This window comes from Monomorium pharaonis, unplaced genomic scaffold, assembly GCF_013373865.1.
Source record: "Monomorium pharaonis isolate MP-MQ-018 unplaced genomic scaffold, ASM1337386v2 scaffold_641, whole genome shotgun sequence".
Taxonomy (NCBI): domain Eukaryota; kingdom Metazoa; phylum Arthropoda; class Insecta; order Hymenoptera; family Formicidae; genus Monomorium; species Monomorium pharaonis.
This window is the reverse complement of record NW_023415958.1, coordinates 1-18,065: the sequence shown is the minus strand read 5'-3', so window position 1 is coordinate 18,065 and position 18,065 is coordinate 1. Positions and strand designations below refer to the sequence as shown.

General features: G+C 40.7%; 1 protein-coding gene and 1 long non-coding RNA gene across 2 annotated transcripts; both read right to left on the bottom strand.

The window, feature by feature from the left end:
• Positions 1–4,214: 4,214 nt before the first annotated feature.
• Positions 4,215–4,946, bottom strand: LOC118648745. The gene has a single exon (XM_036295153.1). The coding sequence runs from the start codon at positions 4,944–4,946 to the stop codon at positions 4,215–4,217; it is 732 nt and encodes a 243-aa protein (XP_036151046.1).
• A 6,107-nt stretch (positions 4,947–11,053) lies between these two features.
• On the bottom strand, positions 11,054–15,067 carry LOC118648746. Its single transcript, XR_004965424.1, has 4 exons — positions 14,979–15,067; positions 12,282–12,510; positions 12,113–12,195; positions 11,054–12,017 (listed from the first exon to the last, which is right to left on the bottom strand). It is a non-coding gene; the product is annotated as an uncharacterized LOC118648746 (long non-coding RNA).
• Between the last annotated feature and the right edge of the window lie 2,998 nt (positions 15,068–18,065).

Below are 18,065 nucleotides of genomic sequence, written 5' to 3'. Positions count from 1 at the left end.
TTATTCTCTATTAATTTTATCAAACTAAAGCCAAGGTGTTTCCTCAAACTGTCTGTTGTTCTGACATTATATAAAATTCTACATTAGAATTCAACAAACTGACGGCAAGTTGTCAACATGCATGCACAATTGCTGTCAATGTGACAAGTTTATTATTCCTCAATGTATACACTTATAATTTTATAAACTCATGAAGGTTATTTGCTCTCCTGATGTTAACTTCGTTCCACGTTAAATTACAATGACAGCAAATTGTGAGCAAGTTCACAACATACTAGCAGTGCATTAATTTGCTCGATATGCTTAATCTCGCTTGGCTATCTGGGAGATGCGGTACGGGCTGATTTACAGAATCAACGAATTACCGGCTTAGAGCCAGAAATAAAGGTAACATTGGAACTAAATTATTGTAACGCTTCGCAATGTTGAACTTAACACATAAGGCAACCAATCAAAGTCATTTATTTCTAAAAGCAGAATAGAAATAAAGAACTTTCATTGGTTGATTCCTTTAAGCATAATGCACTTAGCGTCTGTGCAGCAGCTCATAAACTCTCTCTCTCCTCTTTAACAATAAGTTGTATTGTAATTTTATTAAGATAAAATAATTGTTATAGGTGTTGACTGCCATTCAATTTTATGCTCAAGGCAGTTACCAAAGAAGTGTTAGCAATCAGTTTCAATTCAATGTTAGCCAGACAACAACAAGCCGTTGCATCCATGCTGTGACTGATGCAATCAATCTGCGCTTGTTGCGTAGGTGGGTGAAATTTTCCATGACTGAAAGAGATCGGCAGCGAGCACGTGAAAAGTTTTTCAGTTGCTGCACAATTATTCAAAGGTGCCATAGGTGCTATAGATTGCACTTTTGTTAATATTCTAGCTTCTCGAGTACATGAAGAGGCTTTTATCAACCATCATGGAAACCATTCCTTGAACGTGCAAGCTGTAAATACATAAATGCTTATCAAGTATATACCCTAGCAGCATAGATGTCCTGAAAACATTTTGAGATGCTATCTGGGTACTGCGGTTTTGTCGCAAAACTTTTGCTTAAATGTAACATTATGCACTTATGTTTTCAGATTGTTGACCCAGATATGAAAGTGCTTAATATCAATCCAAGATATCCAGGAGCACGAAACGATGCATACATCTGGAGCACATCCCCGATTTGTCGTGCCATGGAATTTCATTACAACAGAGGAGAACGGAGAACTTGGCTGATCGGTAGGTCTCGTTGAATGGAAATACTTGCACTTTGAACTACTTTGATGCATAAAATAAAATATTAATATTTTGTATCAAGTGATGCTGGATATCCACTGGAACCATGGCTCATGACACCCTTGGCTGATTTTCCCGAGGACACCCGACAGTTTCAATACACGGAGCAGCTTTGTAAGGCGAGAAATGTAGTTGAACGTTTCTTTGGTGTCTTAAAATCAGTATGAAGATGCCTTTCCTACCAACGTGTATTAATGTACAAACCAGCATTTGCTGCTAAAATAGTAAATGCATGTGTAGTACTTCATAATACGAGAATTCAATACCGTTTACCATTTGATGAATTCGAAGAACCAATAGCTGCTAATCATCAAAATAGACATGCCAATCTCATGGATGTCAATAAAAATGTACCTCAAATAGGGCCACGCGCTTTGGCTGTAAGAATTCAGTGGCAAATTATGCGAGAGAGATTTCCCAACTTTCGTGATGCACAAGATGAACGTGCCCAAGATGAGTAAGAATGATGAATTGCATAAATCACAACATGAATTCAATGTAATCCATGCTTCCGAAATTTGTATTTTATTATCTAATAATGTGAATATATGTGTAAATATGTATGTATATATGTATGTTTATATGTATGTATGTATGTATGTGCGTATTTGTTTATATGTATGTTTATATGTATGTTTATATATATGTTTATATGTATGTATGTATTTGCGTGCGTGCTGTGTATAAATAATGACGATAAAACAGAATAATCAACTTAAGCCAGCGGCATACGATGCTTGTTCGTGCTGGATTGCTTGCTGGATGGAAATATTCTGTTCTGATTGGAACATTTTTATCCATCTTCAGAAATGCGCCAATCAGAACATAGTATTTTCACCCAACAGGCAATCCAGCGCCAAAACAAGCATCGTGTGCCGCTGGCTTTAGATTAATTTTTAAAAATTTATTAATCATATAATGAATATTATTGAATCTAAGATTAGGTAATAGAATATGTAGGTAATAGATGTAGGTAATAGCATAAAAAAGTATAAACACGAAATTGCAGTTTGACGGAGAGACAAAATGCAAAAAAATTTTTTTTTTATAATTAATTTTATTTAATACTTATTGTTTGCTGCAGTGTAAGCAATGGAACATCTTTTTATTAATCTATTAAATGTACAGAAAAAAATAAAGAAAATAATCGCGTATAAAAAGATTTGTCTTATTTTATATTGCGAGAACAAAAATTTGTTTTTACATTACCATCCAAAATATACAACATTAATATTTTATATTAATACAATATTAATGCAATATTAATATTTTACTAAAATGCACATTAAACATTGAACAATATAATTGCACAAAAACAACTTGTATTGAATTAATAATACTGTAGCGTTTTTCCGCGCTGCGCACACGCTCACGCTTGCACAGCACACGCTCGCGCACTCCTTAGCACTCGCCCAATTAACTGAAATATTCTTGACTTCAAATTAGGAGCATCCCATCTTTTATATAACACCCCGTCTTTAAGGATTAAGGCTTCCTAATAAGATCAATAAAGCTGTGCCGAAACGTCTTCTGGGGCTAATTCTGTACAAGAAGGACGTACTCCCATTTCCTTGCCCTGCAAAAACAAAGAAATACTAGAATCCTCCATTTGATTCCTACGCCATTCCTCAAGAGTTTTCTCGGTTAAAATAATCCTAGCTACAGTATTTATCGTTTCTTCAGCAAATTTTTTCTCAACCTTCCCACAATAAACACAGCCCTCGGCCTCACACTCTCATCTTAAGAGACCATCAGCATTTTTATGAACTATCCCCCTGCGATATAATAATAATAATAATAATAATAATATCGCGGGCGGTCCTCCTACAAAGCCCACTTTGGCACTCAGACCGGGTCCATTGTGCCACCCCGTTATCAGCTTCCCTAGCGTGGCCCCGCTTCTTTCCAGAAGCGGAGTAGATCCCCTACCGGCAGCTGCCTCACCTGGCTTGGTTCCAGAAACTCTGACCCCAGCAGGCGTGTTCTTGGTCCGACCAATGCTGGGCAGTCCCCAAGAATGTGGAGGCTAGTTTTCTCCTCTTCACCACACAATCTGCAGTCGGGCGTATCGCTACGACCAGTGATGGGAACTCGCGAGATATTCCGCGCGGCAGGCGCATTCGTGCGCATGCGTGAGGTGACGTATCAGTACTTTTTTAGTGACGGTTGTAGGTACTATATCGGGTGTCTACAAGGGTCCAAACATGCGTATAAGTGGCTATATTTTATTTTTATTATATGTTGTTTTAATGCGCCATATTTATTATGTTCAATTTTAGTGCAAAAATGCTAATAAGATTTTTACAAGTTTCTTATAATAAATGTTGATTTTTATGTAATAAATCGGCTATAATTGTTACAAAAATATATATTAAATAAATAAAATTTATTATTGCTCATAAGTAGGATTTTGTTTTAATATAAAATATTAATAAAAACTTTTCTCTTTATAATATTCTTCACATTCTTTTATCGATGAATATTAAGACCTTTACAGTACCACTAAATATATACGTTAATGCGCTGCGTCGCTGTTGCTTAGATGCGCGTGCGCGAGAAATATCTCGCGAGTTCCCATCACTGGCTACGACCCAATTTATGCAGGTGGTAATTAAAGTCGCCATGGCCCGTGAGCAGTTGTGTCGCGAGTCTGGCGTCCCTCCTACCTAGAGATCTTATGCTCCTGGTCAGGTCCCTGCTGGGGTATTCCCCCAGCAGATCCCTAGCCTGTCTGCATTTGCCCTCTGTTTCATTCCTCCAGTATTCAAGATGCTGGTCCCGAAGCCAGCTCCTGATTCTCCCTCTGCCCAGACAGAAGGAGATCCCAACAGCCGGCTCAGGTCCCAACAGCCTTGTTTCGGCCGCCTCTTTAGCAAGCAGATCTGCCATTTCGTTGCCCTTGATCCCCGAGTGCCCGGGGACCCATACTAGGCCAACATCATTATTCCTCGCCAACTCATCCAGTGCGCACTTGCAATCCCAGAATAGTCGCGAGTTAATTCTTGGACCTCAAGCGCCTTAAGCGCCGCCTGACTGTCCGAGCAAATCCAAATGCGCCTTCCCACCCTATCAGACTCTAATAAGTTCTGGGCACATCTCATGATGGCTAATACCTCCGCTTGAAAAATCGTAGCGTGTTCGCCAAGTGGGATAACGATTCCTGCCCGGTTGCGCTGACAGTAAAGACCAGCTCCAGAGCCCGCACTCGTTCTGGAGCCGTCCGTGAACCAAACGTCCCCGTCCTGAGGGATCGGTCCCTTAGAGCCGTTCCACTCCCAGCGCCCGGGGAAGCTTATCCTGTACCTTCTTTTGAAGGTACGAATCACCGGCCTCCTATCCTGTCCCATTGCAAAAATGGTGCCTGATAGGATGCCCTCAGAAAATTTCGTGTAAAAGGCTCCTGTCTTCCACCTTGATTCACACCTTAAGCGGTAGGCCGCCGTCGCCGCGGCCGCCAATAGCACCCGATCGACGCCAAGCAACATCCCCATTGCCGCTACCGGCGTGGTCCGCATGGCTCCCAGAGCCCCTCTTAAAACTAGAGCTCTGACGTGCTCCAGTGTTGACTTAGCGGTTTTTCTTAGCACCCTTGGCCACCATACGACAGACGCGTAAAGCATCCTAGGTCTGAGTATCGCTGTGCAGATCCAATGGACCATTTTTGGTTTAAGACCTCAAGCTCGTTCTTTCCGCCTTGAGGATGAACACAACTCTCGCCTGCCTTCAAACACTAGGTGTATAGCCCAGTGCCAAGACCTCAGCGTCCGCGTGAGCGGCCCGGTGATCTGCTCCAGCCCTTCTTGAAGAAGGGCCGGAAAGACCCGGTCCGGCCCAGCCGACTTAAAGGGCTTGAAGCCTTTTACGGCCCATTTGACCTTGTCAGGCCGAACGATTTCTGCCGCAAGAGACCAGTTTTCCTCGTACCCTATGTGGATTCGAGATTCCCCGGTGAACGTCCCCCTCCAGGCCTCCGCGGAAGTCTGGAAAGTTCGACTCCAGCAGGTGGTTTAGGCATTGCTCTCCAGATGCCATCGTCCCATCGTTGAGCTGAATGGCCTCCAGAGCCGCGTCCCCGATCTCTGGTAATGAGGCCAGGATTCTGCCAAGCCTAGCGGCTTCGGGTATTTTCTGTAGGCCTTCTTAGCCTTTCGGTGAAGGTCCCAGTCAGCCTGGCGGCCCGTGTTCCTGGCCCTGTTCCAGGCACGACGTGCAGCACTTCTGAGCTCCTGCAGCTTGGGGTTCTACCAGGAGACGTCCTTCGTGTTCCTCACTGTCCTTTCTGGACAGTTGTTCTCATAGCTGCCAACGAGAACCCTTTGCAGGTGCTCGACGCACAGCTCGATTTCTTGCGGGGTCCCATGTCATTTGGGAAACTCCCTAAGACCGACAGCCAGGTCCTCTCGAAATGAGTCCCAGTTTGTCCTTCTTGGGTCCCTCACTGTTCTCACCTTTGCTTGCACCTTGGCCAGTCTGAAGGTGATCTGTCTGTGGTCCGACAATGAGGGCTCGTCAGAGACCCTCCAGCTGGTCACCTCCTGCACTACTGTCTTGAACAGATGGTTAGGTCTAGAACCTCCCTTCTCACCGCAGTGACAAAGGTAGGGTCCCCACCTCTGTTAAGAATCTCTAGGTCTGTGGACACCAGAAATTCCAACAGCTTCTTTTCTCTCCTGTTGGTGTCCGTGTTCCCCCACACCGTGTGGTGCGCGTTCGCATCGCACCCCAGTATGAGGAAAAGTCGCTCCTGTTGGCAGAACTCCACCAGTCGTACCACCCGGTCCGATGGCAGTGGATCGTCCTCTTCATGTGGGAAGTAGCCCGATGCCACTACCATCCTTGTCTTGATTTCGATCCCGCTGGCGTCCTCAATCACAACTGCTACCAAGTCCCTGGAACAGAAATCTGGCAATAGCTGGCTCTCCAGCCCTTTAACGGCCACACAGGCCCTGGGCCGGTCCTCGTGTGGTGGCCTAAACAGTCTACCGCATCCCGCCAGACCCCTAATACAGCCAAGGCTCTTGTATTAGTGATATGGCTGTGTGCACCCCAGCTTGGCGCTTGGCAAAAACAGCCGAGGTTCCTTTGCTGTGGTGCAAGTTGATTTGGGTGAAGCCCACCCCGGTCAAGCCCACTATGAAGACAAGATCTTTGGATCGGGCTCCTCCCTACCCTTTCCCGCCCCCTCCTGGGATGGACCGGTCACTTTAAAAGTGACCTGGTCCATCCCAAGATGGAACCTAAAGTCCAGCGCCTTAAGCCTATTGACGCTGGACTGGGGGATGCCGAAAATGAGGTTTCTACCCTCGCAGGTAGCCCCCACATTCTCAGCATAAACGCGCCAGCTCGAGGTGACGATCCTCGGATTCTGCCGCTCCAGCAGCCCCAGGACCGCAGCCGCGCCCACGGGAGGTCCTTGGACCCACACCGCGGTCCTGTACTGCTTTTGCAGCATCTCCAGTCCCGTCACCCTGAGCTTGGCCCCCTCCCACGGCACAATGCCCCCGATCCAGCTTTCGAGCCGTTTCAGGGACTCCGCATCCGCGCACCTTACCACCGCAGCCCTTCCCTCAGAGTGGTGCTGTCAAATCTGGGCAGGGTACCTTCTCGGATCCCCTGGATCTCCTTGAAGACCGCACCCCTCAGCTGCGCCAACCGCTCAGCCGTCATTGCAGTATCAGGGTACTCCTCCTCGACAATCACCCTCGTCAGAGGGTCCGCGGCGTCCACGTAAGCATGGGTCCCCTAAACCCTTTGCCTTTTCTTCGCCCCTTCCGCCGATTGTGGGGTCCCATCGGGGTCCTTTCAGCGTTTATTGCCGGAATTCCCTGAGGCCCCCCAACCGGCGTCTGGGGGGTAACCGAGGACGAGAAAGAAGAGGTCCGCGGAACGGCCGGCGGAGGCCCAATCCCAGTCTCAGCCTGAGCCTGGGTCTGAGCCCCCCCTTCCGATCCCGAGCCCTCCTTCTCTTCGCGGCTCCGGAGAGTTTCTTGTTGCAAAGATCCTCTTCCTTTCCTCTGCTCTGAATAAAAATGGTGAATGCTACCAGTATTTACAAAAAAAATTTCCCAACATCTCTGATGCAAAATTGCGAGAAGGAATTTTTGATGGACCTCAAATACGTAAAATGTTGAGAGACGACAATTTTGTTACCAAAATGAATGAAGATGAGAGAGCAGCATGGCTGAGTTTCAAAGGTGTCACAGAAAATTTTTTAGGAAACCACAAAAGTCAAGATTACAGACAAAAGGTGGCGGAAATGATGGAGAACTATAAAAAACTAGGTTGCCTAATGAATCTTAAGTTGCATTTCTTAGATTCTCATATCGACTACTTCCCAGAAAATCTAGGTGATTATAGTGAAGAACAGGGAGAAAGATTTCATCAGGACATCAAGGAGATGGAGTTTCGATATCAAGGCAAATGGGATGTGAATATGATGGCTGATTTCTGCTGGACGCTTAAACGTGATGTCTCTGTGAAAGGGAAGAAACGTAAGAGAAAGCCATTGCACAGAACCTTCCAGAATAAAAGAGTTAGATATAATAGAAAAAGGGAGTGAATTTTCTACGCTATTTATTCACAGAAGCTCAAACTTGTCATACGTATGGAATTTTCCCCGGATAATGTGGTTACGCAAGCCTGCACGCTCCGGATTATACATTTGTGACCTAAACTGCTTTTATAAGATGTTTTTTTGAGGTTAAAAAAAAATGAGCCAATTTAGCAATTCTGACCTTGAATTTGGATTCAGCGGGTCAAAATACATAAAAATAGATTAGTCTGGTCCGCCGGACTAACGTTAAAAAAAAATTTTATTTTGAGGTTAGGAAAAAATGGGTCATTTCAGCAATTCTGACCTTGGATTTGGATTCAGCGGGTCAAAATACATAAGGATAGACTAGTCTGGTTCGCCGGACCAACATTAAAAAAAAAATTTTTTTTTGAGGTTAGAAAATGCGAGCTAACTTTGCAATTCTGACTTCAGATTCGGATTCAGCGGGTCGAAATACATAAGGATTGACTAGTCTAGTCCGCCGGACCAACCACTTTTTTTTTTGTGTGCCTGTGTAATCAACGCAGAACCTTATAGATCCATCTTTCTTTCTAACCAAAACTGCTGGAGAAACCCACGGACTATGTGACTCTTCTATAACTCCTTGCTTTTTTATTTCGTCTAAAATTTCATTTACTTCTTTTCTTAAAAGGAGTGGGAACGACGAGGAACCTGCTTAATGGAAAGAGAGTCACCTACATTAATTTCATGAGCAACAACATCGCAATTTCCAGCTACAATGTCTTCCGTAAAAATATTTTCAAATTCCTTTAAAAAATCAATAAAAATTTTCTTTTGCTCCTCGTCCAAATTTTCCAAATTACTATTATAAATTTTCAAAATTTCAGAAATTTCCCCTGAAAAATTCCCTATCCGACCACAATTCAAAATTTTCTCTTTTTCGGATTTTTCTAAACCAAAAATTTCCTCAAGAATTGATCCTAAATTTATCATTTCCAAGAAATCTGCATTTAACAAACAATCGTCATTCATTTCGACCGCAAACAATAAAATTTTTTTCGAAATTTTTCCTAACTGAACTTCCATAGAGATCTTAAATAGAATCGGAACCTTCTCCCCAGTAGGATAACACAAACAACTACTTTCCTCAAGAATTTTCTTCTTTCCCTTTTCTACAAATTTACTATTTATCAAGAAAACGTGGGAGCTTGTGTCAATTCTAAATAAACAATCTTTACCATCTACTTTCCTTTTAAAACAAAAATCTCGAGAATTTTCTTTAATTTTAATTAACTATTTTTTTTCTCCTAAATTTTCCGGAGTATTATTTACACAAGTCGACCTCACCCCGGCGAGATCGACTATTCCGCATTTCCCTGAGTTTCCGGACACTTAAAACGAAAATGATCCTTCTTCTCGCATGACTAACACTCCTTCCCGCTCGTTTTTCCCTTGAAGTTCTCCCCGAAACGCCCGTTTTTCTTTCTCAACGAATTTTCTCGTTTTTCCTCATCCCCTCTTTTCTCTTCCCCGCTCGCGCTCAGTTTTTCAGAATTTCCTCTCCGTTCCCCCTTAAAGAAACCATTTTGCCTACCAAAATCTTGTATAACTTTAATTGCTTTCGCCCTTTCAATCGCGAGCTTTAAAGAATTAACTCCCTCTAACTGGAGAGTTTTTCTTACAAACCTGTCCGCGAGTGCAGAAACAAATTGCGTACACGCGATTTTATCCCGCACTGCAAACGAACATTCAGGGTAAGCTAAGCGCGCAAGTTTTTTTAATTCTGCCCCGAAAGTCTTTACCAAACTTTTGCTTCCGATTTGTAAAAAGAGAATACGAATTTAAAGAATTCAACCCTTCCCCGAAACGTAATTCTAATTTCGAGACGAGCTCCCCGAATTCCAGTCCATCGAAATTTTCTAAGGATTCCAAAACTAAACAGGCCTTCCTTCTAAGACTCGAAACGAGAGCTAACGTCTTCTCCGAGTCACTCCACGAATTCGCGTTTGCAATAAAATTAAATTGAAAGAGGAATTGACGCAACGAAATCGTTCCATCGTACGTATCCGGTTTTAGTTTGTTCCCGAGCCCTGCGTGTGTTTTTCCCCCCGAAAGGCTTTCCGCCCTCCCGTCTCCGCGAGAAGGAAAATTATTAGAGGGACTTAGCTAGATTTTCTGTAGCCGCTCCTGCACTATGCCTACACCTTGGAAATGCTGCACGGTCTCGCGTAGCCGCTGTACCTCCTCATTTCGACGACGCAGCGCCTGCAGAATTTCCGTCTGCTCCTCGCGCATTTGCCGAAGTACTTCTGAAACAGCCTGGAACTCCGGCACGGCTGCACCCGCAGGAAGCCCCGGAATCTCAACGCGCCTCCTCTTCGCTGGCGTGCGTTGAAGAGAACGTCCCGCCTCCGCCGCCGCCGATCCTGTTCCCGTGACATCCGACGCGGAACTCGTCTCAGCATTTCCCTCCGCGGGAACCGACATAAGTAGCTGAGAACGGGTCCTTCTCGGAGAGTGCGTTATCGACATGAGAATTTCGTTCCTTTTTAACGCGAGGCTCGCTCACTCGTCCTATCCCGGACGAGCCCCCACAAATGTAGCGTTTTTTCCGCGCCGCGCACACGCTCACGCTTGCACAGCACACGCTCGCGCACTCCCGAGCACTCGCCCACGCACGAAATAAGGCAACTTGTTTCGTTTAAGGGAGGCAAGTCATGTAAATCGAAATTTTTTAGCAATTTTTTTTTGCTTAAATTTATAGGAAATTTTCCGTAGAATATGAAAAAAAATAGTAGAAACTGATTTGAGAGTTCCTTCTATGTTATTTTCGTCGAAAAGTGAACGGTCGAATTGGGCGGAGCACTCATGTAGACGAGTCGGAAACTCAGTCTTTCGATCCCTCTGTAATAAATGTCAACCTGGCTGTGTTAGAATAATGTTCGAAAAACAGGAAGATCTGCTCTATGGCCCTGGAATTGCAGATTAGCAAAAAACTGCGGTAAGTTAAAATAAATTACGATTTTTTCACGATTTTGTTACTCGAACTTTAAACGTGTTTTTCTTCAAACTACTTTTTAAAAATTGGCGTGCAAGATAACTCAAAAACTATTCATCCGATTGAGTTCTCTTTGTGCATACATTTAGATAAATACTTTCCTCATAAATTGAACCTTTATTTGTAATTGTATTGTTTAAATAAATTATTTTTATTGCATAATTAACACGAAAATTTTTCGTAAAAATCGATACTTTTTTTTCTACGTGTCGCCATTTTTACAATTTTGCATTATTTTCTTTAACAATAGGTTCAATCGATAACGCAAACCGTACAAAAAAGAAATCTATTTGGTTTTTTGTTTCAGATGAATACAAGCAGCGCTACATTGCACGCCGATAAGTGACTTCACCGTCGACGCATTAGATTTACATTATTATTATTTATAAAATATATATTATTTTTCTGTCAAAAAATATTTTTTTAGTAATTCAATATTACAATAACATACCTTGAAAATTTCAAAAGAATTGGTTGTATAATTTCCTCAAACAAAATTCCAAAAATTCACTCAATTTTCAGCGCGTTACATGACTTGCCCCCCTTAAGAAAGCGGTTTATTAAAAGCACAAGAAAACGGTAACTCTCGGCTTGACAGCTCAAAACCAAAAACCAAAAACAAAACAAACAAACAACTTCAAAACAAAGTGACATCCGTCAGCTGACGATGGAAATCGATATATTGATTTTTCTGAATAAAGCTCGCGTTCACACACGCGAGCTCGCACGTAACAATATTATTGACAGTTTACGAACAACATAACTTTAAATAATGTTATTAAACATAAAACTAAGAAGGTACCTCAGAGTACAACAAATACTTCTAACAATGCTATACATTGAAAAAGAAATAACTTAATTTGCAAACGAAAAAAATTATTCAACACTGCCATAAAACATAACATACTTAACCTTCTTAGAAAAATTTTAGGTACAAAATACAAAATATCGTTAACACTACTATAGAATGACAAAACAGCTTTGTCATATTTAATCTAAACACTTTTTAAGACCCAAAGCTTCAAAACAGTCTTTTATGATCACAGTAAAGTCTTGGTAAGTTTGTTCTCGGACCTTTTCATTTTGTGCCAAAACACGCAGTATTACATTGCGTTCTTTGTCATTCTCGGCTATCTTATCCATTGCTTTGGCAAACATCTATACAAAAGAAAACAAACAAATACGATTACAGCTTATAAAAATAACGCGTTTTACTAAAACAGTTTACATTTCAAGAGTATACAAGATCTTACTTCCATACAAATAATTTGACGCTCGGCTAGTATGATAAAATTGTTTCTCGCATTTTGCAACTGCGTACTTAGTCTTTCATGGCCTTAAAATAAAAGAAATTTTGCATACATAAAATGTCTTGACTCTTGTGATTGTAGCAAGTAAATGAATATTTACAGCGATGCTCACCCCGCTTTGCAACAATAGCAGATTTCTGTTTTCTTTTTAAAGTTTTCTGCGGAATGCGTTAACGCGTGCGCTTCTGTAACTTGTGATACTTCTTCCTGCGTTTCTATTATTTGTGATTGTTCCGTTGATGATTCCATTGATTCCAAATGCACTATTTGCGAAGATATCTCATTGTCAGATATATTAATCTCACCTTCTTCTGTCTCTAAATTCGGTATTATTACAGAATCTAGAATAAAAAAGTATAGGTAATGCTGCAATTAATTATTTCTAAAGCAATACTTATTAACACATCTTCATCCCAGATAGCCATATAAAAGCAACGTGTTGTTATTTTGCTGTCACTTATTCCCTATTAATTTTATCAACCTAAAGCCAAGGTGTTTCCTCAAACTGTCTGTTGTTCTGACATCATATAAATGTTACGTCCGGCAGACTCCACGATTTCCCTTCGTCAGAAAAACTAATAATTTACAAAAGAAATTCCGTTTCAACGGTCTCCGATAATTTTTTATGCATCTAGGATTAGTCTGTTAGAAACGTAATGACAAACATAGATGGACGAAACGACCAAGTAGATAATTCCGACTCCTTTTGAATATTGAGTCAACAAATAATAAATTCTGAAGATAGAATTCAAAAACAAACATGGGATCTAAGCAAAGTTTCACGTTTCCTCACAAAAAAAATGAGCAATAAAGTATCTAAACATAAGCAAAAAATAAATAACCGTTTCCTCCATCTGCAACCCATACCGTAGCACGTCTAGCACGATAGAAAAAAATTATTTATCTCTTAAACCCAAAGGGAAGATAACCTACGCGACAGGTCGGATCCCTTCGATAAAATTGAAAGAATGTGGGAGGAAACAGAGAAACTTTTGACAGAGTACTCAACGTATGATTGGTCAAAGAGGAAAAACTATTTCTACAATAAGAAAACTTAGAATTTACCCACCACACAATCCTGAAAAAGAATCCTACCAATTAGAATATTTGAACCACCTACATTTGGATCCTCCCCTTGTAAGACTCTATATATATATTACCAAATCTTGAAGACAGTGAAGAATAGTAATAGTCAGTATATATAATGTCGTAAGTAATAGTAACAGTCAGTAATGAGAGTAGCAGTAATAAGAGTTTAGCAGTCAGTAATAGATAGTCAGTAATAGTAATGGAGAGTAATAATCAGTTAGTTGAGAGTAGTTAGTTGTGAGTTCAGTTACGTTTTAAAGTTTTAGAGTTACGTTTTTAGAGTTAGTTAGTAATCATGTAGAATCAGTGCGCAAGTAAACTTTAGTGCCGTTCCATCCGGTCAAGAAATCTATTCGATTCCGACAAATTTGCTCGAGAACCAACAATGAGTAAGTCCCACAATTATAATTTCTTTTGTTTTTACGTTACTCATCTGCTCCCTTCCATTTTAATTCTTTAAGTCACTCTCCTATTATTTATAAATAATTCCCTCAGACTCAGACGAACCTGAGGCTCCCGTGTGCAAATCTCAGATATCCCATCACCATACCACGACCCTGAGGAACCCTTGTGTGATCCTCAGATATCTCGTCACCATACTACGACCCTGAGGAACCCTTGTGTGATCCTCAGATATCCTGACACCATACCACAATCTCGAGGAACCCCCGTGTGATCCTCGAAACGTCCCCGCTCCTCCTGTTTCTCTTACTTATTCCTAGATATGTTCCATCCCACTCTCTCCTACGTTATTCTTTATCCTCTTACAATTTCAAGCATCCATGTTTACCCCATCTAATCATTTAATAAACCCTTTGTCTATTTCTTTGCTCCGCGTTTACCGTTAATACTGTAGAATTAAAAAACAAAAATCTCTTTGTTTCCCTTTCTCCGCCCACTATATACTTATTTAATATTTGTACAACTATATACATACTCACTATGCATTTTAATTTCGATTATACCGTTATTACAAATTGTCAAACCACGACTTCAGCGTTTATTTGTATTTTCTTTTATTTTTATTTTTATTTGTTATTAGAATAAATACTTTTGTTAATTTTATGTAAAACCTTATCATTTATTTTAATTAATAACGACCTCGTCTATCCCGAACAAAGACTGCACCTGGTCCGATCCGAGTTAAAGCGATTCAATTCGTTGACTCGAAACTTGAACCGACGGACGTACGACTCGAAACGGGTTATAGCGGGCCTATCGGCAACGTTGACCTATATTTTTGAGTCATAAAAAGTGCGTTCGACCCGAGGCACATACCCTTTCTTAAACTGTGTGCCTACGGGAATTCTACACGTTTTTGTTACGTTCTTCCCTGCCTTAACCATTCTTCCCGAAATATCCTTCCTACCGAATAAGAGTAAATTCTATAAGGCTGGACGTAACATAAAATTCTACATTAGAATTTAACAAACTGACGGCAAGTTGTCAACATGCATGCACAATTGCTGTCAATGTGACAAGTTTATTATTCCTCAATGCATGCACTTATAATTTTATAAATTCATGAAGGTTATTTGCTCTCCTGATGTTAACTTCGTTCCATGTTAAATTATAATGACAGCAAATTGTGGGCAAGTTCACAACATACATGCAGTGCATTAATTTGCCCGATATGCTTAATCTTGCTTGGCTATCTGGGATATGGTGATTTATGGTGATATATGCAGTATAATATGTATGTTAAATAAAATGTATTAACCAGAGAGAGAGAGAGAGTAAAATTGATTGTACTGTTTTTATCATTGGTATTTTGCATGGTAAATGTGACAGGAATAGTCCTGTAAAATTTCTTCTTGCCCCTGACACAGCAATTCCATTGCGTTTAGCTGAAAGCCAGATATACTAATATTACATATTCGAGAATCACAAGCAATGTTTTATTGACAAATACTCTATATTACTTTCAGATATTTTATAATCTTAAAAAGTGTTGACTTTTTAATTGCAGTAAAACGTCGAGAAATGTTTTCTGGCTGAATGAAACAACATCGATTTCCATTTTTATTCTACATTATTACTATGTTACTATTGTTGTGTAAAATAAATTGTTATTACCTGTTCCTCTGAGAAAGCATCAGGACACTGAACTCCTTCAACATAATCAAATCTCATGATTCCTAAAATCGTTGCTCTCGCAGTTAATTTCAGAGGAGGACCACCAATGTTCCCTGTTGCAACTCTATTGGCTCGAATTTTTGCCACTTTTTGAGAAACCTCAGTTTTGTTGTCTCGCCACGTCTAAAACAAATTTTGAAACAAATTATTAAGTACTAATTAGAACTTTACGCACAATTGTTTAAGTAATAAATTCTTTTTACTCACCGATTTCCAAGATTTCACATCCTTGGTTTTTCCATCTTTTGCCATTTTGTTTAAATCTTCTACTAATTGATCCCAAGATTCTCTTAACTCTGCATTTCCATGAAGACTTTTAAATTTTCCTGTTGCAACATGTGGATACTGGACAAAATAATCCACCATATAATCAACTTGTGCCGATGTTGCCTTTGCTTGCCTTTTCTTCCCTCCCGCTCTCTCCTTTCTGTAAAAAAATAAATCAAATACATATCAAAGCAAATGTAAAGAGGAAAGTCGCCTTATGAAATAAGATCCTAATATAAGATAGCGAGATTTCTGCTTAATTAAGGCCCGATTTTACAACTTGCTTCAACCAAAGTTTAACTAGTTATAAACTAATCCTGATTAGGATTTAAGCCCTTTTCTACCAACATAGATTAACTTTAATCTCGGATTAACTTACTCTTTATCTCTTTTAATTTTTGAAACTAGAATGAGATGACAAGTAAATTAAACCGAAATTAAAGTTAATCTACATTGGTAGAAACGAATCATAGGGCCGGTTGTTCCAACTTCTTGGTAAACTTACCTACCAGATAAGCACGTGTTTATCTTAATTTCTTTTCTTAAATTAATAAAGACAAACACATATTTACCTGATAGATAATTAAGTTTACCAAGAAGTTGGAACAATCAACCCTTAGCGAGTTAAACTTTAGTTAAACTAGTTAAATCAAGTTGTGAAACTGAACCTAATAAGCCCCATTGGGATATAAGAGTTTATCTCATAATATTTTATATTAGGATCCTATCTCATAATAGAGGACTTTCCTCTACCAATTAAAAAACAAATAAACAAACATAACCTCTAATATCATTAGCAACTTATTTTTATAATTTTAACGGTAATTACAGAATTACATTATGACAAAGTGGCATGTATTTTATGTAATTTTATTAATGTCTTTTATGTAATTAATTAATGTATTTTATTAAAATCTTGTATACTTACTGCAATATGGATGCCATTGCAAGCTGCACACTTTCAATCACTTTCAAACAAAATTTTACAAACTTGAACAAACTTAAACTACTTGTATATGTGACTTCCTATTGGCTAGATGCATAACGACACCGTCAAATAACGACATTTCGTTATCACATTATGCAGCGTCAAAGTAGTTTTATTACAAGTTACAGAATCGCACAGTCGGTAGGCCTCGCGTTACATGCGACAAAAATCGCTATTGTTACTATACCGTCCCGTGTCGCTAAAAATATAACGAGTTAGAGAATCCCGCTACAGGACCGCAAGTCCGTAGCCACTTACCGACAACTATCGATGTCGTTAAGTGTCATTGCGCATATTTTTTCATATATCAAAATACGTGCGCAAAGATATTTAACGACATTGTTGTGAGTGTGATGCACTCACACAAGAAATGTCGCAAGCGATATAAGGTGTCAAATGACACCTCGCGCGCGGACTTGCCCGGCCTACATACCGGGCGTCGCACCGGGCAATGCACCCGATTGCTTAATAAACAACACCCAAAATCTCCTGATTTTGGGGTGGAATTTGCATAGCTAGCAATTGCTGGCTAAGCAAGAACATTGACCAAAGGCCAGTGACCGGAAAGTACCCTCCCCGGTTATACACCAAAAATCGATGTATATAAACACCGAGGTACAGACAACGAGCGGGCTTACTTGCGTGCCATAGCGACGAACGTATGTCGCTCGTCCATTTATACTTATCACGAGTTATAGTGTACGTGTTATAACGAATCAGTGTAATCAAGAGAGAAAATATACTATATTTACATTGTTACTCAACCAACGGCTACAATCTCTTACTAGACCTGATCCGAGGAGTACCGATAGATGATCCCAAAATACCTGTGATCCTTATCCCAAAAAAGGCCACAACAAATCTGGTGGCAGCGGTGGGATCCACTGTCGAAAAACCTAAAAGAAAAATACTCCCTAACGGACACAGAGCCAAGAAAAGAACATCCAAGAAAAAAAAGAGTGGAAGCCGATCAGAGCGAACGAAACTCGCCGAAGATCCTGCACAACGCAGCCGAGCCAATCAGCTGATCTGCGGACCCGAGATCCAACAAGGAAGACAGCCATCGAGCCAGAGCTCCGCCATCGGACAGCGCAACAGCGATAGCGGCGTAATCGGAGAAGACACCGACCTACCGCATCGTGATTCACCAGCCAAGCGGCGAAACGACGGACAACAGCATGCAGCGATATACTGCGTTACTGTAAGTCCGAAAAACACTTTTGTAATGCGAAATAGATTATAAGTGAGCGCGTCCGAAAACCCGAAATACGCAGGCCCCCGGTAACTTAGTTATCGAAAAATAACAGTAGCAAATAAATTAACAAAAGCGAATGTCAGACGATAGAAACTCGCCTTTACGAAACGAATCGTGGCTATTCAGCGAAGCGGCGGCGCGATCCATACATTATTTGGAAT